The 26263-nt window shown below is 32.4% G+C and overlaps 1 protein-coding gene and 1 non-coding gene across 5 annotated transcripts; both read left to right on the top strand.

The window, feature by feature from the left end:
• Positions 1-1502: 1502 nt before the first annotated feature.
• LOC137488893 (U6atac minor spliceosomal RNA) lies at positions 1503-1630 on the top strand. Its single transcript, XR_011008154.1, has one exon. It is a non-coding gene; the product is annotated as a U6atac minor spliceosomal RNA (small nuclear RNA).
• A 1827-nt stretch (positions 1631-3457) lies between these two features.
• Positions 3458-26139, top strand: cenpt (centromere protein T). 4 transcript variants are annotated; one of them, XM_073935761.1, is made up of 13 exons: positions 3458-3610; positions 8451-8550; positions 9841-9982; positions 11400-11493; positions 11569-11711; positions 13627-13726; positions 14280-14443; positions 17066-17728; positions 22732-23505; positions 23805-23904; positions 23986-24132; positions 25625-25729; positions 25816-26139. In XM_073935761.1, the coding sequence occupies exons 1-13, from the start codon at positions 3576-3578 to the stop codon at positions 25943-25945; spliced, it is 2697 nt and encodes an 898-aa protein (XP_073791862.1). In that variant the 5' UTR covers positions 3458-3575; the 3' UTR covers positions 25946-26139. The 4 variants fall into 4 exon arrangements, with proteins under 4 accessions (XP_073791862.1, XP_073791863.1, XP_017208518.2 ...); XM_073935762.1 differs by having other exon boundaries at positions 14295-14443; XM_017353029.4 differs by lacking the exon at positions 3458-3610 and adding an exon at positions 6120-6346.
• Positions 26140-26263: the final 124 nt, after the last annotated feature.

A 26263-nucleotide genomic window follows, 5' to 3' on the forward strand; every position in this document is an offset into this window, starting at 1 on the left:
ATGAATTCGTACGATCTAATTCGTACAATTTAGTACGATTTGCTTATCCCCCAATGACGGTTGGGGTTAGGGGTGGGGTCAGGTGCCACGCCTCCTTTTAAAAATCGTACTATTTCGTACGACTGAACTCGTACGAATTCGTACGAATTAGCCACTAAACTGGCAAAACGTAAAATACTTACGTTTTCTCGTGAGATCAGGCTGGAAAAACACTAGCTCTGCATATACCCTAGACTGTAAAAAGACTTTCAATCAGCACAACAACAAATATTTCTAAAGACAATCATCAACTGCACCTTTAAGCAGCAAACGCGCATATTAAAGTTAATTTGAAAAATAAATTGGCTACTGTTGTTATACATTAATTTTCAAATGCACTTTTTTTACAAGACGCTAGACAAGTTGTGAAGTTCTACATTATTATTGTTATTATGTTTGAAGTTTTGTCATTTAAATGGCAAGGAAAGATGAATGTGCTGTGTTTGATATTTGCATATAAATGACAATAAGCCACAGATTTTAGCAGGTTTTAAAAAATTGCAGTGATAAATTGTGTAATAAATTTGTATTTTAAAAATAAGTCTTTTTTTCAATTCTAAACCTTTAGGAAATATTATTAGTACATCAAAAAATGTGGTTATTATGACATCACCCCATCATTGGGAAACACCCATACACGCTCATTCACACACATACACTATGGCCAATTTAGCTTATTCAATTCACCTATGGCATAGGTCTTTGGACTTGAGGGGGAAACGAGCACCCGGAGGAAATCCACGCGAACACGAGGAGAACATACAAACTCTACACAGAAATGCCAACTGACCCAGCCGAGGCTCGAACCCACCACGCCACCGCGTGATTTTAACCGGATTTCAGTCGGTCTTTGCAGGAATTTCCAAGAAGGGATACAGCTGCAGCCGTAAGTTAACGAGAATTATTTATTATATTTTTTAAATGACCCAATAATTGGATTTATTTAACATGTACCCCAACCCTCACGGCAATGTAAAAAAGGTATTTATACAGTGTATTACTCATATTAGTTATTAAATTGTATTTTAAACCAAACTCACAGTTTTGTAAAAATGTGAAATGTTGTACAGTGTCACAAATATGCTTTATTTACTTGAGTATCCGCAGCTGTATCCCATCTAGACTGCATGCATAGATACATATATGATATATCTATGGGCTCGTGTTTACTTCCTGGCTAAGAGTTTGTGACGTAGTGTCTTGTGATTGGTCGATATACGCATGATGTAAACGAGACAACAATGCATTGCGCTTTTGGGTCGCAAAAATATATTTTTTATGACACGAATTAAGCTTAAATCCACAAAATACGCCAATATTGTGTATGTATACATGTTTATACGACTATATATAATACTTAAGATGAGAACTAAGACATTTTATCGTTATGAGCTACTCACCGTCGTTCATAAGCACAAGCAGAACCCGACCTTTAAATAAGGAGAGTAGCCGCTCTTTCCCACGTGTTGTATGAAAGGAGAGAAGGTTAGCACTCCCCTTGACAAGGATGGAAGAGGTCCTAGTGGCCTTCAACACACATATGGTTAAGGCATTGCCACCTACTTCGTGGCATCTCTAACCAAGTTTTTTATGGTTCTGTTTAATTGTTTTTGCAAATATGATAACATAGTATATCATAGATTATGCTCAATACGCAGGCGGTCTTTCTGTAATAAATTACGTGTTTATACTATGTTATGAGGAGTAGAACGTGCTTATGAACCGTTTTAAAATATACTCTAGAAGTTCTGTTCTATTCTAGAACGTTCCAATGATCTATTCTGAAATATTCAACTGTCATGTTTTCTATTTATTTATCTTCAACTGTTGTTCCTCACTATGATGTATACATTGTCTTAACGGTACTCAAGGAAGTTTTATTATAACTCTTTTTCTAACACATATTTTCTGCTATTTATTTATTCATTTATTAGTTTCTTTCTTTATTTTCTCCTCGTTTATTTATTTAAGACTATTTATTCGTGCATTTTCTTTATTTCATTTATACTACATAAAGAATTTTTCTTATATTTTTTATTTTTTATTTATTTGTTTATTTTCTCCTTATTTATTTATTTATTTACTTTCATTTACTTGAAAATTTCAATTTACTTATTTATGTGTACTTTATTACACAGTTGTTCAACCTATTTTGCCTTGTTTTTCTAAATTAAATAAATGTAATATTATTCTTGTCTTTTTTTATTTGTTTGTTTGTTTGTTTATTCTTTTACTCATTTACTTTTTTATTTATTTACTTTATTTATGTGTTCTTTTTTTACACAAGCAAGTTGCTTATTTAATCTTTTCCCCTTAATCTTTCTAAATTGATGTATTATTTTTTCCCTATCTATTTTTATTATTTTTTATTTATTCATTCATTAATTTACTTTTACTTTATTCATTTATGCATTTATTTATTATTTTGCTTAGAGTTTACTCTTTATTTATTTATTTGTTTATTTATTTATTTATTATTATTTTTTGCTTAATTTCATTCTTTATTTATTTATTTATTTAGTTATTGGCTTAATTTCACTCTTTATTTATTTATATATTTATTTATTCATTTGCTTAATTTCACTCTTTATTTATTTATATATTTATTTATTCATTTGCTTAATTTCACTCTTTATTTATTTATTTATTTATTTATATGTGTCATTTTTACACAAGCACTGTTTATTTAATCCTTTCCCCTTAATTTTTCTAGATTGATTAATTATTGTTGTTTTTCTTTCTTTTATTTATTTATTTATTTATTTATTTATTTATTTACTCATTTATTCATTTGTTTATTTACTGTAATTCATTAATTTATGTGTTTTTTTACACAACCAATTTGTTTATTTAATAATTTTACCCCTAATGTTTGCTAAATAATTAATTAATTATTATTCTTTACTTCTTTTATTTGTTTTTGTATTTATTGTCTCATCGTTTGTTTATTTATTTATGTGTTCATTCATTTACTTTATTTCTTTATTATGTGTCTTTTTTACACAAGCAAATTTCTTTATATCTCTAATTTTTCCAAATCAATTAATTAATGATTATTATTTAACTTTTTCTTTCTTTCTTTCTTTCTTTCTTTCTTTCTTTCTTTCTTTCTTTCTTTCTTTCTTTCTTTCTTTCTTTCTTTCTTTCTTTCTTTCTTTCTTTYCTTTTCTTTTTATTTATTTATTTGTTCGTTCATTCATTCATTTACTCTACTTTTATTTGTTTTTTTATGTGTCCTTGTTTGTTCTTAACTGATGTATTATTATTCTTTTCTTCTTTTATTCATTCATTTCTATATCATTTATTTAATAACGCATCCCCTTTTCTCTCTGCCTTCTCTCTGCTTGGTCTTATCTGATCATGTGATCCAAATTATCATGTGACTTTCCTCAAATTAAGATGGCTACTATTTCCCATTACATGTTTGGCATTGACAATGGCCAACACTTGACCAAAACATTTGCCCTTTTTTACAGTAAACTGAATCTCATTGGTGTCTTTTTGATTTTTGATGTTTAAGACTTAATTGTGATCTTATGTCTATGCACCTGTTGGACAATTTTGGAGGCTGGTGAGTTTTTGGTTGTTGTTGTTGTTTTTTTTTTACTTCTAAAATGGTCTATAAGGTGCTATTGAAGTGATGATTAACACAAAAAATATTTTTCTCACTCTTTACCTGTTTTAAGTCTTCATGAGTTTCTATATTTTATTAAACACAAAAGAAGATATTTTCAAAAATGCTGAAAACCTGTAACCATTGACTTCCATATATTTGTTTTCCTATGAAAGTCAATGGTTACATTTTTTCAACTTTCTTCAAAATCCGATAAAGGTTTGGAAATACTTGAGGGAGAGTAAATAGTGGATTAAGAGTAAGTAGATAGTGTTAATATTGTTTTGAAGTCATACTTGCATGTTAATTCAGACTCAATATTCAACATAGCATGGTAAACACTGCTAAATGAACAAATGTGTGAATATAAAACCAACTCTACCTCAATAATAGTGAGCATGTTTTTGTTTTTGGGTGAATTGTCTCTTTTAGAATTTATAGAAAACTTCTGAAAGGATCTTAACGGTACTAGATTTTTCTAACCTGCAACATATCTAATGATACTAATGTGCAAATTCTACTTCTAATGTCTGATATAGAGGTAAAGTTGGTTTTATATTCGCACATTTAGACTTTCCCCTTAATAATATCATTTTATAAAAATATTATTTGCAAACTCTAAATAGCGAAATCATATTAGCAGCCAATGACTATCAAAGTACAACATTGTTCACAGTCAAATAAACAGTGTTAATGTTGTTTAGAAGTCACACTTGCAGGTTATTTCAGACCGAATATTCAAATTAACATGCTAAACAATATAGAGACTTCTAAATGAACGAATGCGTGAATATAAAACCTTTACCTCTATATGTCTGATTCCCTATTACATTTCAATTCAAGCTTATTTGTATAGTGCTTTTCACAGTAATTATGGTTTCAAAGCAGCTTTACATAAGGTGAGGACACTTTTTTTTTGCACTGGGATTTTATCCACAAACCTTTAGTTTCATCTCAGGTCATTAAAGCAGCAAATAAAAACAAATAAGCGACACTCTTTTGATTTAATGATTAGAAAAAGCATTGTTTTTTTTATTTAAATGTCTTTATATGGGCGTGAATTGGATGGCTAGATGTTTTTAAATGTTTTGATTTGTTAGAGGGTAAAGTCTAGATGGGATTCAGCTGTGGATACGCACATCAATATAGCATCATTTTTGTAACATTAATAATAATTAATATTTTTACAATACTGTGATGATTGGGTTTAGTGTTTGGGGTAGGCGTTGATGTTAATAAATTACAATTTAATGTGTAATATAATAAATAATATGAATTATTCTGGTATAATTACAGTTTTTTACATTACTGTGATGGTTGGGGTAGGGGTAGACATTAATAAAATACAATTAATGTTAAATTTAGTAAATAATATAAATAATTCTCGTTAACTTCTGTCTGCAACTGTATCTGATCTAGCAACAACCTTGTCAGAGCTGGAAAGGTTGTAGTTGATTTGCAATTAATATATTTATATTTTAAAATTCCCAATTTATTTAAACAGGTTTATTTTAGTTTTTTTAAACATTTCCTTTTTATCTTTATTTTTTTCTTTATTTTTTTAAAGTTATTTTATGTTATTTAATTTTTTATTTTTAAGTTTTATTAAATGTATGTTTATTTCTATTTAGTTTTTTTGAGTTAAATCTTTTGTTCTTTTTTTTCCTTCAATTTTCTATTTCTTAAACAGAATTAACAATGTGTGAAGTATATGCATTTTTTGTGTATGTATATTGTGTATGTATGCATGTACAGTGTGTGCATATATAGGGCCTGTGTGTGTAGATATATGTAATTATGTGTATATGTAGTGTGCGTCTATCTGAGTTTATATTTGTTGTTTATTTTGTTCTATTTGTTTATACGTTTTTGTATCTTATGTTTTTTAATGCTTTTCTGTGAAGCGCTTTGACTTCCATGTATGCAGAAGAAGTGCTTTACAAATAAAAATTTATTATTATTATTATTATTATAATTATTATTATTATTATTACTCTTTATTTTCACCTAATGTTTATTAAATTTTAGCTATAGTATAAGTATTATATATTAAATTTTCAGTGTGATTATGTTATATTTTATTTTACTTTACATTATTTTATTTATTTTTTTATATTTTATTTTTATTTTATATTTTATTTAGTTTTATTTAATATTATATTATATTATATTATATTATATTATATTATATTATATTATATTATATTATATTATATTATTTTTATTATTTTATTTCATTTCATTTTATTTTATATTTTATTTTATTTTAATATTTTATTTTATTTTATTTTATTTTATTTTATTTTATTTTATTTTATTTTATGTAGCTCAGTGAAGATTTTAAGTCAACTTGCGCCCTCCTGAGGATGTTTGTACTACAGCGCAGTTACAGTGAAGTACAGAGCCAATGAAAACCATTTCCAAAATATCGCGAGATTTACTTGAACGGACGAGCGGGAGCACCGGCGAGACTTCCTTCCATTTCAAACATCAGGCGGATCAGCCGACGATGTTTTTCTTTGTTGTTTTGTTTCGTTTTTAACACAGCCTTTGCTTTTTAATGTTTATAAACATTTAATTTTGTGAAAACGACGATAAAGAACCGATGGATTTAACAGAGGAGGATTTATCTGCTCGCGTGTTGTTGAGGAAAGTTCTTCACACAGAGCAACCGAGATCTCCTGTAACCAGAAGGTGGATTTTATTTCAAATGTCACCCAAATCTGTTACGAAAACATGTTTGATATACGCACTTTTGTTAATTTTTCTTACGTAAATGGTTTATCTTTACACGTTTATGTAAACAAACCGATACGTTAATATATATATATATATATAACGTTTAAATTTAACGCTTGAACAGGTTTATCTATCTTATCTTATCTATCTATCTATCTATCTATCTATCTATCTATCTATCTATCTATCTATCTATCTATCTATCTATCTATCTATCTATCTATCTATCTATCTATCTATCTATCATAACAGTTATATACTCTATTTTAGTAGTTAATGTAATTTACTTTGTTGAAATAATACAATAACAATAACTAGTTCTTTAATACAAAAATAACCTTCATTGTCTATTTTTAAATCATACCCATCTTTTCTCTGACACCTTATTTATTTGTTTTTTTTATGGTTTCTTAAGCATTTTTAATTGTATTTTATGTCCTGTTGGAGTTTTAGTCTTCTGTGAGTTACATTACATAGATTCACTTTGGGTGTTTTTAAAATTTATTATATACTTTATAAATTTAATTTGATTGATTTTAAAGTGTTAGATTCAATAACCATAACAGAATGTTATTTGGAGTAACTAATTTACAATCGTATGTTAACTTTTAAATCATTTGGTATTTATGTGAGTCGAGGACGTAAAAAGGAGTTTAACTAGCATCATAACAACTAGACATGGGACAAGAAACATTTTCAAGGTATACCGCGGTTTGGAAAAGTCAAGATTTTAAAACCGCCAAAATGTTCTGTAATACCGTTCCTACGGTATGTGTAAGATTTGTCACTTTTTTTTTTTAAGACAACAGTTTCTTCAGCTCAATTTATCCAAAGATGCCATTTTAAATTGCAAAGAAATCTGTTTTTTAAACTAATGAAGACAGCAGAAGTGAATGTTTACTGTTCCAAAATATTATAAATCTTTCAAAAAAATAAAATATATTGTTATCAGAAAGTTTTGTTTTTTACCCAGATATTTAAAAATAATATATTTTAGAGCAGTTATCACAATACCGTGAAACCATGATATTTTTATCCAAGGTTATCATACCATCAGAATCTTATACCGGCCCATGCCTAATAACAACAAAAGTTCTCTTTGGCATTAAAGTTTTCTATTAAAATTCTACAATGAGTATCTTGGTATCTATATTTTGTTGTGTGATGTATTGCACCAAAATATATTGCAATAAACAATATTATTGTCATATTATGACCATTTTATGCCACCTGAATGACAATATTATATCATCATGGTGCAAAGTACACTCTTCCAAAGAAGGCATAATATTTTATTCTTAAGAATATTTAATTTAATCATAGTCATTTTAACAGTTTAATAACTAGGCATCGGTATCCGACTATCCGTATGTGAAAATGCGTATCCTAAATAAATAATAACAAATTTAAACAACACTGCAAAGTTTAAAAAGCAACAGAGGCTGTGATATCTGCTAACAGATCTATTTTCAGTTGTCAGACACCCACATAAAAATACACTATAGTAATTTATAGTTAAGACTATAGTGTTTTTTTAACCATCCTGACACTTACACCTCCAATAGAGAGACAGAGATGTTGCACAGAGCTACAACATTGCTAGAATAGTTTTTAAAATTTTTTTTATGTATGGACGATATATTGTTTCACCAAAAATGATTGAGGTTATGTCCATGTGTTGTGCTATAAGACGATATATTAATTATTGTGACAGGACTAGGGTATTAAGTTATTTTGAGTTTATGTATTATGGTTTTGTGAACTTGTATTTTTATTTCATTAAAAATGTAGACCTTTGTCTGTAAAGCTGTTTGACAATGTTTAAACAGTGTTTTTAATAATTTTTTTTTTTTAAAAAACAAAAGAGCGGTGTTAGACGAAAATACAAGGCAAAATCATGCTTATTAGATTTATACCTTAGTTTCAGATACATTACACCATATCAAAATTATTCACATTTCTACAAAGAAATATTTGTAATATTACATTTTCTGTACACTATTTCATGATATTTGTGATATTTATACTGATATTTTCAATGTTTCTGATGTATTTACAGTGCAAACAGTGTACGGCGGAGTGCTAGGATGAAAAATGCCGCTGGATTGGAGAGTCCTGGATCTGCCTTGCGTCACAGACTCAAGAAGAAACTCCATGAGGTAAATCATGTGGTGTAATCAGTGTTGGGGACAGTTACTTTTGAAAGTAGTGCGTTATAATATTGCATTACTCCCCTAAAAAAGTAACTAGTTGTGTTACTTGGTTACCTTTTATTGTAAGTAATGCATTACATTAGTTTTGAGTTACATTTGCATTACCTTTTCTTACCTTAGCTGAGACTTAATTGTTTTTTTCAGAACTTGCAGAGTTTTTCTTCTTCTTTTTTTAATAGAGCTCCGCAATTAACAATGCACTCTATAACCTACATTTACCTTTAAAAAACATAGAAAATAATAATATGGGATAATGTTATCTTGAGAACTTTCTGTCGCCAGAGCTATACATACTGTATATACAGATTCATAAAAGTTAAGTAAAGTCACTGTCCATTGAGACGATCCCCTTTTCCCTTTTTTTCATACATTTAAAATAATGAAAATTCTTCCATCGCAGAAATGTAAGCCAGAGCCATCCTGGTTTCTGTCTGTTCCCGCGGGGAGTGCATTTTCTCATTAAGTGCGGGATTCAATGTGACTGTGTTAATTTTAATTCTGCAATTTATTTGTAAGAGCTAATTAATTAAAATAAAGTAGCTTGCATTACATTTATAATTGCATCTCTTTATTAACATTTTAAATATTAATCACAAAAAACATTAAAACAAACCAACATACAGTGCATTTTAACAATGCTAAAGAAAAACAAAATACATTCTTGTATATTTATAATTAATAAAATAATTATAATAAATAAATAATAGTAATAACAATTGACAATAAGGATAATATGTAAAGCATGTTCTCCCTGCCTTCGCGTGGGTTTCCTCCGGGTTTCCCCCACAGTCCAAAGACATGCGGTACAGGTGAATTGGGTAGGCTAAATTGTCCGTAGTGTATGAGTGTGTGTGGATGTTTCCCAGAGATGGGTTGCGGCTGGAAGGGCATCCGCTGCGTAAAAACTCGCTGGATAAGTTGGCGGTTCATTCCGCTGTGGCGACCCCGGATTAATAAAGGGACTAAGCTGACAAGAAAATGAATGAATGAATGATAATATGTAAATAAACAAACAAAAAAAAACATTAAAGATAAAAACAATAATAAGTGTTTTTTCCTTATGTTTTACTTACTTTTACTTGCTATTTTTAACAATGTGTTACTTATAAAAGTAATATTATTGTGTAACTTGTGTTGCTTGTAATGCGTTACTCCCAACACTGGGTGCAATAATTAAATCTTCTGGAACTATGAAGTGTGTAACAGCATGGTTAATGCCTTCATCTTCTGTTTTAGAGTGCTGCAGCTTCCCCTCTCCCTTTACCTAAACGTATGAGGTCGTCTGTAGTGAAGCAGAACCCTCCTAACATGGCCCCATCCACACTGGATGATGAGGACCTGACGACTCGTGGTCTGCTCAGGGGGATCATTCACATGGGTTAGTGTATAGCTAATAATCATTCATTCTGTTTCTTTTGATCGTCAAACCTGGAAATGTTGTTGCTGTTGAGAAATAGAGATGATTGACTCCAAGTAAAATGTTTGTGCACCAGAATTATTTTAGTTTTTTAAATGAGTTAATTAATCTATTTATTTTCTCGATTTCAGCTTTTGTTTTAACTTTTATTTTGACTTAGTTTTTTTTATAGTGTGCTTTTGTTATGTGTATTATTTTAAATATACAGTTGAAGTCAAAATGATTAGCCCTCCTGTGAATGTTTTTATTCTTCAAATATTTCCCAAATTATGTTTAACATAGCAAGGCTATTTTCATAGTATTTTTCGAAATATCTTTTTCTTCTGGAGAAAGTCTTATTTCATTTAGTTTGGCAGGAATAAAAGCAGTTTTAATAAAAAAAAAAACAATTTTAGGGACACTATTATTTTATTAGTTATCATGGCAAAGACAAAATAAATTAGTTATTAGAAATTATTTATTCAAACTTATGTTTAAAATGTGTATAAAAAACTTTTCTCTATTAAACTGCACTTAAGAAATAATTTTAAAAGAAATATTTAACATAAGGGCTAATAATTTTGACTTCAAATATTTATTTATTTATGATTAGCTTTTAGTTTTAGTATTTTAGTTATTTTTCATATAGCTGGCTAAGTCAACTAGAGACACAATTTCATCTATTTTTATAATAAAAAATATATATAGTCATTTATTCTTGATTTTCAATTTACAAAAAAAAAACATAGTTGTAGTTCACACATTAATAAAACACGTATGTAGATTTAATTTTTGTTTTGTTGCAGTTTTCTTATTCTGTCTTCTTGGCACACTTTTAATAGCTTGCTTTAAATAGAATATGAAATTGTCAATGTGATTTTAATTATATTTTGAAAATTTTCATATTCAATTCAATTCATCTTCTATAGCGCTTTTACTATGTAGATGTGTCAAAACAGCTTTACTGAAAGTCTCAAATTAAAAAAACTACATTTTAGGCCTTAAAAGTCTTAAATTCACTGAAATATTGCCCTTTAGGTTATAAATCATTTTAAACAGGCCTTAATTTTGATCTGTCCATGTCTTCAATCACCAACTATCCAAACACACTGTTAACTAAACCCAGAAAAGTTATGTTAAAAAATTTGCTTTTATACAACTAGGGTTTGCTTGTTTTAACACATTATTTAAGATATGTCTCAGAAATATAATTTTTTAAAGAATTTTTTGGGTGAGGCAAGTAAACCTTTTCCGTAGGACCAATCAGACCATTAGAAAAATCCTTTGTGTTTAGCCCTGTATAAGTCTGAAAATTCATTCATAACTGTCTGAAAGACTTCAGTTTGACACGGTGAAACCTGCAGATCTGATTTTAATATTTCACCTTTGTGTGTTTCAGAGACCGAAACATCGCTGTTGATGTCGGGTCAGCCTGCACTACAAGAATCAGAACCGAATCCAGAGACCAGTGTGTCCAGTGCTGGGGAAAGAACGTTAGTACCTCTTCATTCCCATGTACCCTCACTAGTTCTATACATGTCGTGTTGATGTGTTTGTGTTTTTCTCAGTGAAGGTCTATCTGGAGCCGAGCTGTCTGATCTGACTCTGCACACTGAACCCTTGACGCATGTGGTCCGAGGACTGAGTCGCAAGAAACAGCAGCACGTCTTCAGTGTGTCAGCGCTTGAGAAACAGTTTGATCAACTGACAGGTATTCATTTATTATTATTTTTTATTTTATATATATATATATATATATATATATATATATATATATATATATATATATATATAGACAATAACAGTACAAACAGGAAAAAAAAAAGACATTGACTAAAAAAAAATCTAAATAAACCACACTATAACCCTCATATTGTGCGACATAGTATATGACATGCATAAACCCTATATGATGTGCATAAATCAATTTTCAAATTGAGCATATAAACAGGTCGGTACCAGACGTTGAGGTTGACAGCATGGTGTATTAAGTAAAATAAACAATAATAATAAAATAAAATAAATAAAAAAATAGAAAAGAAATAAAAAAAAAAGCGAGAGAAAAGGGAAAATGTATTAAACTAAATAGGCTGGGGGCTGGCACGTTCTTAAAACTTGTGGTTTTATGTCAAGAAAAAGGTGTATGTTTGTGCTATATCAGCAGCACTAATACTCAACTGGAAGCACATAAATATTTCTTTTTTAAATATTTCCCAAATAATGTTTAACAGAGCAAGGAATCTTTCACAGTATTTCCTATATTATTATTTTTATATCTAGAGGAAGTCTTGTTCGCTTTATTTTGGCTAGGATAAAAGCAGTTTTAAATTTTTTAAAAACTAATTTTAAGGTCAATATTGCTAGCTCCCTAAAGCAATATTTTTTATTATTAATATTACTATTAATTTACATATGTTTATTTCATTTTATGTTTATGTGTGCAGTTGAATATTGACATAATGGATATTTTATCAGAATAAATTGACAATAACACAAACCTGCATTATATTACTTATAGTCGAACTAACAATAGAACTAGTTTGTTGTTTGACTTTGCTTGAAGTATCTGGGGACTTTACAGGGGTAGTTCACACAATTAGTTTTTGCTGAACACGATAGAAGATCTTTTGAAAAATTGTAAACTTCCATGCTATTTGTTTTTACTACTACTGTATGTAAGTCAATAGTTGCTGATTTCTAACATTCTTCAAAATATATTAAAATATATTTATTTATACATTTATTTATTTTTTATCTCTCATCTTGTCTCATCAAGGTTTAGAAACACTTCAGGGTGAGTTTCATTTTTTTAGATGAATTATCCCTGGTAACTTCTGGTAACTTCCATGCTGTTTTTTTTTTACTACTGCTGTATGTAAGTCAATGGTTATTGATTTCTAACATTCCTCAAAATATATTAAAATGTATTTATTTATTTATTTATTTTTTAACTCTCATCTTGTCTAATCAAGGTTTACAAAACACTTCAGCGTGAATTTTGTGTTTTGGATGAGCTATCCCTTTAAATTATGCATTACAAATGCTCCTTTTTGTCAATTAAATTGGACTCGTTTTGTTTATTTCTGCTGTGCATTAAAGCTAATGCATAAATTGGGTTTATTTGTAAAATATTTATTAATATTTTTTCAACTCTGCATTATCCCAATTGTAAGTAATAGGCAAATTTAGCAAATTAGCAGGGTTTGTTTTTTAATATGAATGGGGTATGTATTTCATATACAACACGCCACGTACAACAGGCCATTTAATGTTGAATTGGCCATAGAGAACAGGTCGTGCTTAACTGAGCCTGGTTTTTCTTAAGGTTTTTTTCCCCCTCACTTTCATCAATTGGTGAGGTTTTGTTCCTCGCCACTGGCTTGCTTGGTTTGGGACTTCGGAGCTGCGCATCGCTGGATTTGCTCTTTAGTGTTTGGATGTTCAGCAGTGAAATTTACATTGGACTGAGCTTAAACTGAAAACTGGAATGAAGAAGTTTTAATTTACTAGAACTTCTATGTTAAACTGCTTTGACACAATTTCCATTGTAAAAGCGCTTTAGAAATAAAAACGAGTTGAATTGAATTAATGTCTCGCTATGTTTTTTGCTTTTTCTATTTACACAGATAACACAGAGGACGTCTCGCGTGTCTCTGAAAGAGGTGATGTTTTCCAAGAGAAACCCGATACATCTCAGGATTCAGATTTTTCTGCTGGCTCAAAGAGGTAAAAGCTTTTCCGTGTTTCACAGTAGATTGCCACTGAGTTGACAATAAATGAAATTGATTGCTTGTTATTAGGATACTTACAATTGACTCGCTTTCATGGCATCTTTTTGTTGGTTTTGTCGACCTTTTTCCTCCAGTTGAACATTCAGTAAAGTTTTTAGCTGAACCTGTTGACCTTAAGAAAGTCTACTGGCATATTGAAAACCGTCAAAGAACAAATAGAAAAATAATATTTGTGGCTTATGAAGATGAATTATTGGACTTATGATTGAGCTTCCTGTTGCATAATAACATGTATCTAAACATTATTAATTTCCAGTTCAAATGATTTCCAAATTCCGAAAGTGATAAGTTTCCTTGCATATTTTGGATCATCAAAGAGTCATAGTTTTAGTTCATTATCTTCTTTGAATGTTTTACTTAAAAAACAAAACAAATGTAACTTTTTTTTTTTGTAAACTATTCTGTGAACTTTATTAGGTAATGAAATGGTTTAATGGAATTGTGAAGTCATTGAGCACGATTGAGGCGTTTCAATGTGATTCTTCAAGTTTGTGTTCTGTCAGTGGGCTGAACCTGACATTGAAGACCCCGTTTGTGGAGAGACGCTCTGAGAGGGCGGTGCTCCAGAGAAAAGTGTCCAATAGGAGGCTGCAGTCTGTGGAGGCGTTTGATGAGGCCGTTCAGAGATGCTTGGAGCAGGGTCCTAACCAAGGTTTCTATACTTAATGTTTTTGTGTAATTTATGTTTTGTAAAATGAATATAATTTCACCAGATGACTTAAATAGCTTTATTTGAAAATAATTCAGAATTTGGGACTGATTGGGATGATTTTGTACAACATTTAAGCTGCATAAAATATAATATACAAATTACAAGTGTAGATGGTAAACAAAATAAAGCAAAGATACAAATGAAATGGCGTTTTCTAGAGAGTCTTACATTCATTCTGCATTCAGGTACAAAAATGGAATAATGAAATGTAAATAAATGCCATTACAGTCTTCGTAGTATAAAATATATATAATTTATTTTTGTTAAAACTACAAATGTTTTAATGTATAGGCCTCAAAAACAAAGCAAACAAGCAAATGACTACACAATGTTCTGATCTGTGGTTCCCAACTCCTCTCAAATTTCTTAAGTGATGACTAAACTAAAACTGAAGTTACATTGCAAGATTCATGCTAAAAGGATATATTGTGCATCCCTAATCTATAATTTAGATTAATTTAGATTTAATCTCTTTATATTTTTTTTAGTTAAAGTCTTATTTTTAAGATCTTATGAGAGATCTTAAATTTTACATGATAGTGTGACTTTTTCAAAGAATAACTGCTTCTATTCTCTGTGCATTCGTTTGTTGGTGTGACAGTTCAGAATGTGTATGATGGTATGTTAGGCTACATTTCTTACAGAAACGAAAGAGTGAACCAAAGGAAATTGCTTGAATGCATCTTGAATTGCAGGTTCATTCTGTTTACCTGTTTACGTTTTAGTAAAAATAAAAATATTGTTTAGATTAATCACAAAAAATGTCAAAATATATTGATATATAATTGATTTGTTTATTACACACCCTAATGTAGAGTTACATTTTTTTATTTAATTTTACATTTAAAAGTCTTAAATATGATTGTGCAGCAATGTGGTTTCTCTCCTGTTTTTTTTTTTTTATCAATATTTCAAAAGCAACCTAACTTCCAGATATATATCCATTTGCAATGCCCTATTTTTAATGTTATTAGACAATGATATTTATCTTTAACCCTTACGTGTTGTTGGGGATGTTTCATTCACTCTGGTGTGATTTTGAGGCTTAATTTGGCCACAACTTTCTCTGTGTTTCAACAAATGGAATGATTTTTGGTGGCAAGTCTTATTTTGAGATATATTTTGGGAAATTGAAATTTTTAAAAAATTTCCAAAATACACTGAGCAAATTGACTACCTATTCATTATGTTGGTGGCTATTTTTGCCCTATTGGCTTCCATTATAATGACATTATTTGATAGCAAATCTGTGACACCATATAAATATCCATTCTTGATTGTTGCCAGTTTTCCCTGTTGGGAAGTGGTAAATTAAACATTTTTACTAGTTGCAGTGCGAAAAACTTAGTTTCTGAATAAAAATGATATGGTTATATGGAGTATAGTGGGCGTGGGTGAATGTGTGAGAGAGACCTTTGCGCTCTAACCTTGATATGTTTGAGAAAACAAGAATTAAGCTTTTTTTTTTATTTTTTTATTTTCACTGGCCTATCTAGTGCCCTGGGTTAATACTGACAATGGAGCATCAGCAATAAAAATTAAAAGGTTTACCTCTTCCCAACAGGGAAAAACACCAACAGTAAAGAATGCATGATTATTTGGTGTCATGGCTTTGCAATCAAAAAATGTGGTTATATTGGAAGTCAGTGGGGCAAAACAGCCCTAAACATAACGAAATTACAGTCAATTTGAACAGCACACAAGGGTTAAAGGATTTATTTTTAAATGTGTATCCCTCAAAAATGGTAGAATTTTAATGGAAAGTAAATCTTAAACAGTTTGAGATTTGTGTCTTGTTTTTTATGCATTAATTATTGTATTTGTTATTGTTAGAAATCCTTTTTTATCAAGTAAAGTTTACAAACTAATTTTGAGAGGAGCACGTGATATGATCGACTACAGCTGATCCTTATCGCTGATCATTAGCTAGCCTATCAGATCATTCTAAAACTACTATAAAAATTCTGCCTAAAACTTCATTCCCTATCTTCGTTTTTTGGAGAGAAAAAAATCCTCTGTCATTTCCTTCTCCCTCCTCCTTATTCTTTGATTGAGCGACATGCTGGCTTAGTGGCTTGCACTGCTGCCTCGCAGCGGGAGGGCCAAAGGTTTAAGTTCTAATTGAGCCGGTCGGCACTTTCTGCGTGGAGTTTGCATGTTCTCCCCATGCGCGTGTGGGTTTTCCCCGGGTGCTTCGGTTTCCTCCCACCATCTAAAAACATGTATGAATTTTAATAACAGTCAGAGGCACTTAACGCATACATACTGAATCAATCAGAACCACCATATTAGCCATAGTATAAAATGGGGCTCTCGATAAATACCTGATCTTGTATTTCTCCTAATGCTCATCGACCAGGCGGGAACCTTAGGCTAATCTATCACCGAGCTCAGTGTTCTCTCCCGGGACAGAATGCCAAATTTGTTATTATAGTTATCGAGCAGTATCTAAGTGTGAACTTTTGAAAGTGTAGTTATGTATGTTTTTTTTGTTTTTAACATGTGAAATCCAGACAAGCTAATACGCCAATAATCTCAAATCTCTCTCCTGTTTTTCTCCAGAACAATCTGTATCTCTGGCAGGAAAAACTCTGGACGATTCTTCATGGCAGAAGTTCACACTAGGCCTCAACGATGTAACAGAGCTTTACGTCCAGATGAAAAAAGACGACACTGTTGAACCGTCTGCTGAGATTGACAATGACGAACAGGCAGAGACAGAAAAGGATGAACAATATCATGTCAGTGAAATTCCTAATGATCGAGACTCAAAGATATTAATTCAAGACGAAAAAGAACATGAGATGGAGTCACTACTACTGGATGATGAAGAGGTGGTGCCTTCTTCCCAAGAATCCCCGAGAGATGAAGTGTTTCTCAATACTGAATATGATATTATACTTGCTCCAACACAAGCAATGACCGAATCACTTCCCCAATCTCAGAATGCAGAGCTAGAAGGTCAATTATCAGGTGAGAATGATGTGGTTGTGGAGGAAATTGCTCATGAGGAGATTGTGGAAGATGTTGAACACGAGAACGTGGTGGAAATTGAGGCTGAGGAGGTTGAATATGCTGAAGAGAACTCTGATGGTCTGAATTATCCAGAGCGAATAACTCGCAGAGCTCACGGTTCAGAGGGAGCAGGAGCTGTCTTGGCAATTCCAGGCACTTCAACAAGAGTCACAAAGAGTTTTGGAGCGGGATTGAACCCCAGAGAAAAAGGTAAGGCCAAGGAGACTGAAATGACAATGGCAAATTTCACATTTACAGGTTTCCTAGTAGCGGAAGTCGTCATAGTTGTGTAAATTAATGCCCAGTTCAGACTGCATGATTTTCAAAGTAGTCGTGTCACAGATGTTTTCACACTGCATGACTACCTGGGCGTTTCGTCGCTGCTTTCGGCGACAGGGACTTTCACATTGCATGACTTTACTATAGGAAGAATCGCCGACAACTTCGTCCAAACTATGTCTCACAGCCAAAAACACGTAGTATATCTTTTGTTATTAACTACATAATGAGAAAGAAGCCTTTAATGGGGTGGAACATGTACATGTTTGCTCACCTGGGTTTAAAGGGAATTGGCCATTTCTCCTCAACGTTGATAATAAACTAATTTCTTTCTGTATGAAATGTCAAACAGACACGGTTGCTCCTTAGTCCTGTCAAACCTCCACTAGTTTTTTCTCCATTTCGTGGGTCCAAATAAACCAAAAATGAGCGCTTTTTAACTTCTCCCCCAGCCTCCCGCTGGCCTGCAGCAGGTAAGCACGCACACACAAGTGAATGCTGCTCTCTCATTGGCTGTGGGCGATCGCTGATGTTATTTTCAGTCAAAACTCAATTCACACGGCATGATTTGAATCACCGACAGCTCCAGATATTTAGCACGCCAAATATCTCACAGGCATCGGCGACTCATCGGCGATTCTCTCAGATCGTGTCTTTGAAAGTTCATACTGTGTGATTGTCACGAGCAGCGATTTGCCTGTGATTTCAGGCATTTGTCGGCGATTTCTCAAAACCTGTCGGCGAGCCAAAATCGGGGCTAAAATCACGCAGTCTGAACTAGGCATTAAAGTGCAGCCAGGGAATGGGAGAGTACAGCAAATAATTTTTTTACCATCTTATTTGCTGAAATAATAAAAGAAAAACAACATGCTGGTGTGGATGGTTTTATACCACTTATTATATAATGTCAGAACGACAATATAATATCATCACAATGCAAGTACAAGCATCCAAAGAACACATCATATTTTATTCTTAAGGATATTTCATTTAATTATAGTCATTTTAACAGTTTAATAAGCTGGCATTGGAATCAGAATGTGAAAATGCATATCCTAAATAAATAATAATAAATGTTAACAATAAAAGTGCATGATACAAAGTAACAGAAGCTGCAATATCTGCTACCAGATCTATTTTCATTCGTTAGGCACCCACATGAAAATATACTATAGTAATTTATAGTAAATACTAAAGTGTTTTTTAACCATACTGACACCTTTAACGAAGATAAAGATGTTCCACAATCAGCTAAAATGTTGCTAGAATTGGTTTTTATGTATAGGCGATATATATATTGTATCCAGGGGTTGACATTAACTTTTTTGATCACCAGCCAGTGTGGCTAGTAGATTTCCAACATTACTAGCCACTCGCCATTTTCACAAGCCACACTTTTCTTGTTGGGAAAATATATTTTGCTTAAATTTGACTTTGACATGCTAAAATGACTTGATTTAGATGTTGTGTTTTGTCCACATGCCTTCTCATTCATTTAACTTGTGTGTATTGTGTAATAGCTTGCTCAGTGTGCATGAGCAAACGGGTTGTCACAATGCAATCAGTTTTTATTTTACATGACTTTACAGGGCTCAAAATTAAAGGATTTACCAAATTTATCTCTGACCACACCAAATGAGTATTTCTTAGCCACAATTTTTAATGTGTCAAAACAAGGAAAATCTAGTTATAGGTGCACTTTTTAATTCAACAAAACTTTTCTTTAAAAAAAACATTACATTTAAAAAAGAATTATTGTCATGTCTCTAAAATATGCACAGTAATCTGTCCTTTCTAAAAGTCCCACATCACCAGTTAACTACACATAAATAATCTCCCATTAAAGCAATGTTATTGTAAAAAATTATAATTAAACCATATTAACAAAAATAACTGTGAGCAAAAGAAAGCAGGAGAAACATACTGTGTTTGATAATGAAAGGATGTTCACGGGCACACGGTTAATACAGGCCTTTTAATAATCTGTTCAAAGAATAATTAAAATTAAAGCAGTGACTGGTGCTGCTTACAAAACATAGAGCTCTATTTTGACGGTCCATGCGCAGAGCGCAAAACGCAGGGCACAAACGCTTTCAGGGCGTGTCAGAACGCATTTTTGCTAATTTAAGGATGGGAAAATCCGCTTTGCGCAATGGCGTGGTCTAACAGGGTTGAGTTTATTTTCTTAATGAGTTATAGGTGTGTTTTGAGAATAAACCAATCAGAGTCTCATCTCCCATTCCCTTTAAGAGCCAGCTGCGTCGCGTCATAAGCGCATTTTGACGTAAAGTAAGTTCACTTTCGCTTTTGCTCTCATGGATGGGGAAACCTTTACGCACGGACATCAATTAGCCTATAAATAATTAATTTCGTTTGTTAAGCGCAAAGATTTCTTTCAAAACTATTTCTAAATTCAGTTCTAATTTCTAGCAAACGAATAAATGAACAATAATAACCAAGTGTGGTCAAAATACTGAGTTATTTCCAAATACACCTGCCATGCCCCATATGGTCTAAAATTTGACAGGTGGACAAATCTAAGCTTGTTTTTAATAAAACAAATATAAATATGGATATAATAAATAATACTGCTAATAATAATAACATTATACAAAAGCAAATTGAATGAACTGAAAAAGCCTCCCGAGATGAAGAAAGTAAGGCAGTGGTTTTTAAATCTTCATGTAGGCTAAAAATTAATATGTTTTGTAATATTTTAATCATTTATATCCTGTATATATCCTTATATATATATATATATATATAAAATATATCATATCTTAAGGATATATATATATATCCTTAAGATATGATATATTTTTCATATGTAAAGATATTTGCGTATTGCTCTGCATCTTGTTTGTAGTGTGGCACTTTGCGCCAGACAATAGACCTACTTTGTTCTGGTCTAAAGATCAGACTATTTACAGTTTCTCAAAATAGCAAAGCGCCAAAACACGCCTGCTTATTTTAGACCAGAACGCCTATGGGCGCACATTTGAGCGCAAATGCATTTGCCATTTAAACAGCGTGGCGCAACACCTCAAAATGACCCTTGCGCCGAGCTAAAAGTAGAAAAAGAGTATTGGGCCGCGCCTTGCGCCACATTGCGCCGGGTGTATGATAGGGCCCAATATGTGTGTTTTTTTATTTTGAGCTCTTAAAAGCTGCAGGACTATCTGTGGGTGAACGATCATAGCTCTTTGTCCTATCTAGGGTTGTAACAATATACCGGTATGACGGTTTACCACGATTTGAATGTGCACGATTATCATACCATGAACAATTGCATATCAACGGTTTTAACCCTTAAAGACTGAGACAGCCGCCCGCGGCTAAAAATAAGTATTGCTCTTAAATGTTTAATAACTTTTGATCCGCTGATCCGATTCATACAATTCAAAGATTGGCATAAAGAAGAGAATCTCAGCTTTCCAGTGCTGTATCACATAACATTCGGACTTTCAGAGGCTCCGGAAACAGTGTGGTTACGTCATCAAAATTTGACAATGCTGATTTGACAAAGAAACGCTCGTCACTGTGTCTCCAGACAAACCAGACATGATAAATTGATGCATTGTCCCTCCTCCATGCCCAGATTGGTTCAAACTCGCTATATCACAACCAATAAGCATAGGTTTCGCTTTTGTTTGTGGACCAAGCTTTTTGAACAACACGGAATGAGAGAAAGGCATACATTTATGCGCGGCTAAATAAAACGCAAAAAAAAAAGTTTTGCATGAAATAATTCTCATACTAAGTACTTTTGCATCCACAGCAGCACAGAAACATGACAAAACAGTGACACAGCAAAGACGAACTGCTGCTCTTGCTGTTTTCAAAAGACGCAAATGAAGGTGCAGCTGTTTGTCTGCATTGCAGACAACCATATCCAAATCCATATCCACAGACAACCATATCCATGCTGGCACATAAAACCTAAGGATGTTCCATATTGAATCTAGTTTCGTTATGTAACTATTTATAGTATAGTAAATATTTATATCTATTTTTTACTGAGGATTTGCACCATGTTTATTTGGACTTTGACACATTATTTATTATTTTCTTATTTTTATTTGTTCATTGTAAGTGGTGTTGTTTATAGTAACTAAAAATATATTATTTGGAAAAAGTCAAATTTGCTTCACTGTTCTATTATTTTGTAACATTTGTAACATACCGTATACCGCGAAACCGTCAAACCGTGGTATTGTTTTAGACGATTATCATACCGTAAAAAATTCATACCGTTACAACCCTAGTCCTATCTATTTCAAACTGAACAGATCGCACCAGTTGCTCTTCTTTTAGTGATGATTGCTTTGCGAAAGTAAACGAGAGCGCGCACACTTTTTAACAGTCGCACGCATCAAATCACATCACCTATGCGTGCGAGTGATCATCCTCTCGTTCAACATTTACCTTCTTTTTTGCTGTTTTGCTCGCGCGAACAGTTATTTTTGTCAGTCCTGCTGCTTCTCGATTCTAAGATCACATTTGCACGGATATTGGTTCATGCTTATTGTCGAACCCTGCTTTTAAGAAAACTACACTTTGTAGCAGATTTCCAACCAGCCAAAGTGGCAAGTGGAGGTGTCTGTAACCCGCCAGAGCTGACATCTACCCGCATTTGGCGGGTCGGCGGGTGTTAATGTAAAGCCCTGATTGTATCACCAAAAATTATTGAGCTCATGTCAATGTGTTGTGGGATAAGTCGATATATTGATTATTGTGACAGGCCTACTTTTAATACATACATTATATATTACCTACTGTGCTGTTGAGTGTGTAAGTCCATAAGTGTATAGTGTGTCATTTGGACCGCAGTGATGGTCTTTTCTAATTTAACAGGTAGGTTCATTACTAGTGCTAGCTAAAATGGGTTTACATTTGAATGTTTGTTTTTGACGCTTAATGTTATTGTTGTTCAGATCTTCTGGATTTAATCGATGGGGACAGAGAGAGTGTGGAGAACATTTTAGATGAAGAAAGACAAGCACTTGTCAGTCCTATGTCTCCCCAATTCCACCATGAAGAAGTAATCATCACATCTGAGCAGAGGTCAACACAAAATGAAGCTAGTTTGAATGAAGATGATCTGCCGCAGGTTACTGAAAATGAGGATGTCAACCAGTCAGAAGAGAAGAGGGAGGAGCTAATAGATTCAGAGCCTGCCAATCAACCCCCCGAGCCTGCAGAGGAGCTTATAGAGTCTCAATCAGCCAATCAGAGCACTGAGGCTGATGAGGAGAAGGAGCTAATAGACTCGGAACCAACCAATCAGAGCACTAAGCCTGAGGATGATGAGGAGGAGGAGGAGCTAATGGACTCTGAATCAACCAATCAGAGCACTAAGCCTGATGATGATGAGGATGAGGAGGAGCTAATGGACTCTGAACCAACCAATCAAAGCACTAAGCCTGATGATGATGAGGAGGAGCTAATAGACTCTGAACCAACCAATCAGAGCACTGAACCACCACAGGATGGGGAGGACATGATGGAATCCGAATTAGCCAATCAGAGTCTTCAACCTGCAGAGGATAAAGAGGAGATGCTAGAATCAGAGCCAGCTAATCTGACGTCTGAAGCTGCGGTGGAGGAAGAGGATATTATTGACTCCGAACCAGCCAATCAGAGCTACGAATTTGCCCAGGAAGAGGAGGAAGAAGAGGATGTTGATGAAGATGATGCTCGCAGTGCAGGTGACTTGTTTTATATCTTGAAATCTCATTCTTTTTCTCTTATAAAACCACAGTATGTGGAGGGAGCTTATCAGAAACATGCTAATTAGTACAATAAGCATGCTAGTTCATAATAAAATCAAGCTAACAACATGCTAGTATTATTTGATATTTAAAAAAATATTATCAGACCTTTTTAGAATAAATATTAATACAAATACTAACATTTTACTCAAACGCATACCTAGTAAATCAATCCTATTCATAGAAATATTTAAGAGTATCTACTTTTGCATTAATTGTTTTATCCCGTATTCCAGAACTGTCCATAAAAACTCCAGCTTTCGTAAAACAGAAGAGAGTGTTCGCAAGTCCTTCTGCGCAGACCACACTAACAGTCCTCAAAGAAGTGAATGCTGGGTAATTGACCAACAACATTCCTATTCTCAGTATCAATCGTACAGTGATTCCTAATGCAGTTTTAAACACTATTTCCCTCAGTGCTGGCCCTCAGGTGTCCAGACGAGCCCCCAGACAGAAGCGTCAGACGGGGACTGATGTTCTTCCCAAAAGTTACGTAATGAGCATCTTCAAGCACTTCGCCAAGACCAAGGTGGCCAGTGACGTCTATCCTGTCATTAATGAGATGTAAGCACTTGTGGAAGGATTATTTACATTTATCAGCATGAAAATATGAAGTTAATTCATATTCAAGAAAATTGATTGTGACTAATCACATCCTACAGTTGAATTTAATTTACAAATATTTCCCAAAAGATGTTTTTAGAGAGCAAGGAATTTTTCACAGTATTTCCTATAATATTTTTTTTCTTCTGGAGAAAGTCTTATTTGTTTTATTTTGGCTTGAATAAAAGCAGTTTAAATTTTTTTAAAGCAATTTTAAGGTCAACATTATTAGCCCTGTATGTAAATTTTTTTTTTTTTTGATTGTCTACAGAACAAACCACTGTTATACAAGGATTTGCCTAATTGCCATAGTTAACCTTTAAATGTCACTTTTAGCTGAATACTAGTATCTTAAAAGATATCTAGTCAAATATTTTTTTACTGTCGTCATGGCAAATATAAAATAAACTATTAGAACTTATTATAAGTTATTAGAAATGGGTTATTAAAACTATTATGTTTAGAAATGTGTTAAAAAAAATCTTCTCTCTGTTAAACAGAAATTGGGGAAAAATATACAGCAGGGCTAATAATTCAGGAGGGCTAATAATTCTGAATTCAACTGTAAAAGTTTGTATTTATGTTATATTCATCTGTGTACTGTAGAAAATACTGTGTATAGACCACAAAACCACTTCTCATAAGTAGGCACGCACGGAATCTGCGCACACAGAATTCTGCAGATTTTCCACTGATTTTCTGCAGAATTCTGCAGATTTTTAGCCCATTATTAATTCTGTTTATTTACTTGAGTAAATGTGTAAATCTGAATTTGTTCAGTTATTTATAACTTTTTATTTAATATATTAAGGTTTTAGTTATGATACTCTGCTGGATGCTCCCAAAATACTTCAGCAGAAATCCGCAGATTTTTACCAAAATTCTATATGTTTTCATACGTTTTTTAACGTGATTAAAGTGGTCAATTTTTGGAAAATTACTGACATTTTTAACGTAAATATTAAGTTTAAGTGAAATGTTAAGAACAGTACAGACTTTCATGGCGCCACATATGCTATAGATATGGATTACAAAGGTGCTTGTTTTAAAATGAAAGGTGTTTTTAAACGTTCTTCAAACTGCTGTTCATGAAAGTGTGGGAACCCTGACTGAAAGAAATTTTACAAAATGTCTTGGGGAAAGATTATATTTACTTTTTATTCTAATGATTTTTGGCATAAAATATATTCTTTTTTTTTTTACTTATGCAGTGTGTTTTTGGCTATTGCCAATATCATTTAAATGTAAATAAATATATACAAATGTGTGTGTGTAAACATTATCTAGTACAAATGATATACAAAAAGTAAATATGTATATATTTTGGTTATGTATTTATACATGCATAACTATACACAGCACACACTTTGTATTCTTATTCATCACAGTCTTTTGAGATCACTAGATGACGTTATATCTCCTGCAATGTCTGTTTGTTTTCTCTTTCACTCAGTCTGAAGAAGTACTTTGACCGGTTGGCTGATGATCTAGAAACATACGCAACTCATGCCAAACGTAAAACTATTGAGGTTGAGGATTTTGAGCTCCTCATGAGAAGGTAAATGTCAATTTTGTACAGCATTCTCCAAAACTCGTACAATCACTTGTGCTGTGTTTACTTATTGAAGTACTTGTTTTTCTCAGACAGGGCTTCGTGACCGACAGCATGCCTGTAAATGTGCTGATAGAGAAGTACCTCCCGCTGGAGTATCGCAAACTTCTCATCCCGGTGGCCACCAGTGGAAATAAAGTCATCCCCACACAAAGAAGGTGAACATGCAGATGTGACTCGTGTTCTTGTAAATATGTGAATACGTTCAAAACAATACAAATACCTTTTTGTAAATTATGATTTGTGTAATATATATCTGTTTCTTGCATAACCATTAAGAAAACAACTTTACTTTGTATTTTTAGCCATTAATGTATATTTTTCAAATAATTAAAAAAAAAAAAGACATTAAAAAATCTAACAGAATTTAAACTGAAGTCCTTGTCTTGTTTTGCATGATTGATTTCCAGAGGAAATGAGCTTTCCTCAATGATTAGCCTCAGAATAGTTCTTTGGAGAAATATACAGAACACAAATGTC

The sequence above is a fragment of the Danio rerio genome, chromosome 21, assembly GCF_049306965.1.
Source record: "Danio rerio strain Tuebingen ecotype United States chromosome 21, GRCz12tu, whole genome shotgun sequence".
Lineage (NCBI taxonomy): Eukaryota > Metazoa > Chordata > Actinopteri > Cypriniformes > Danionidae > Danio > Danio rerio.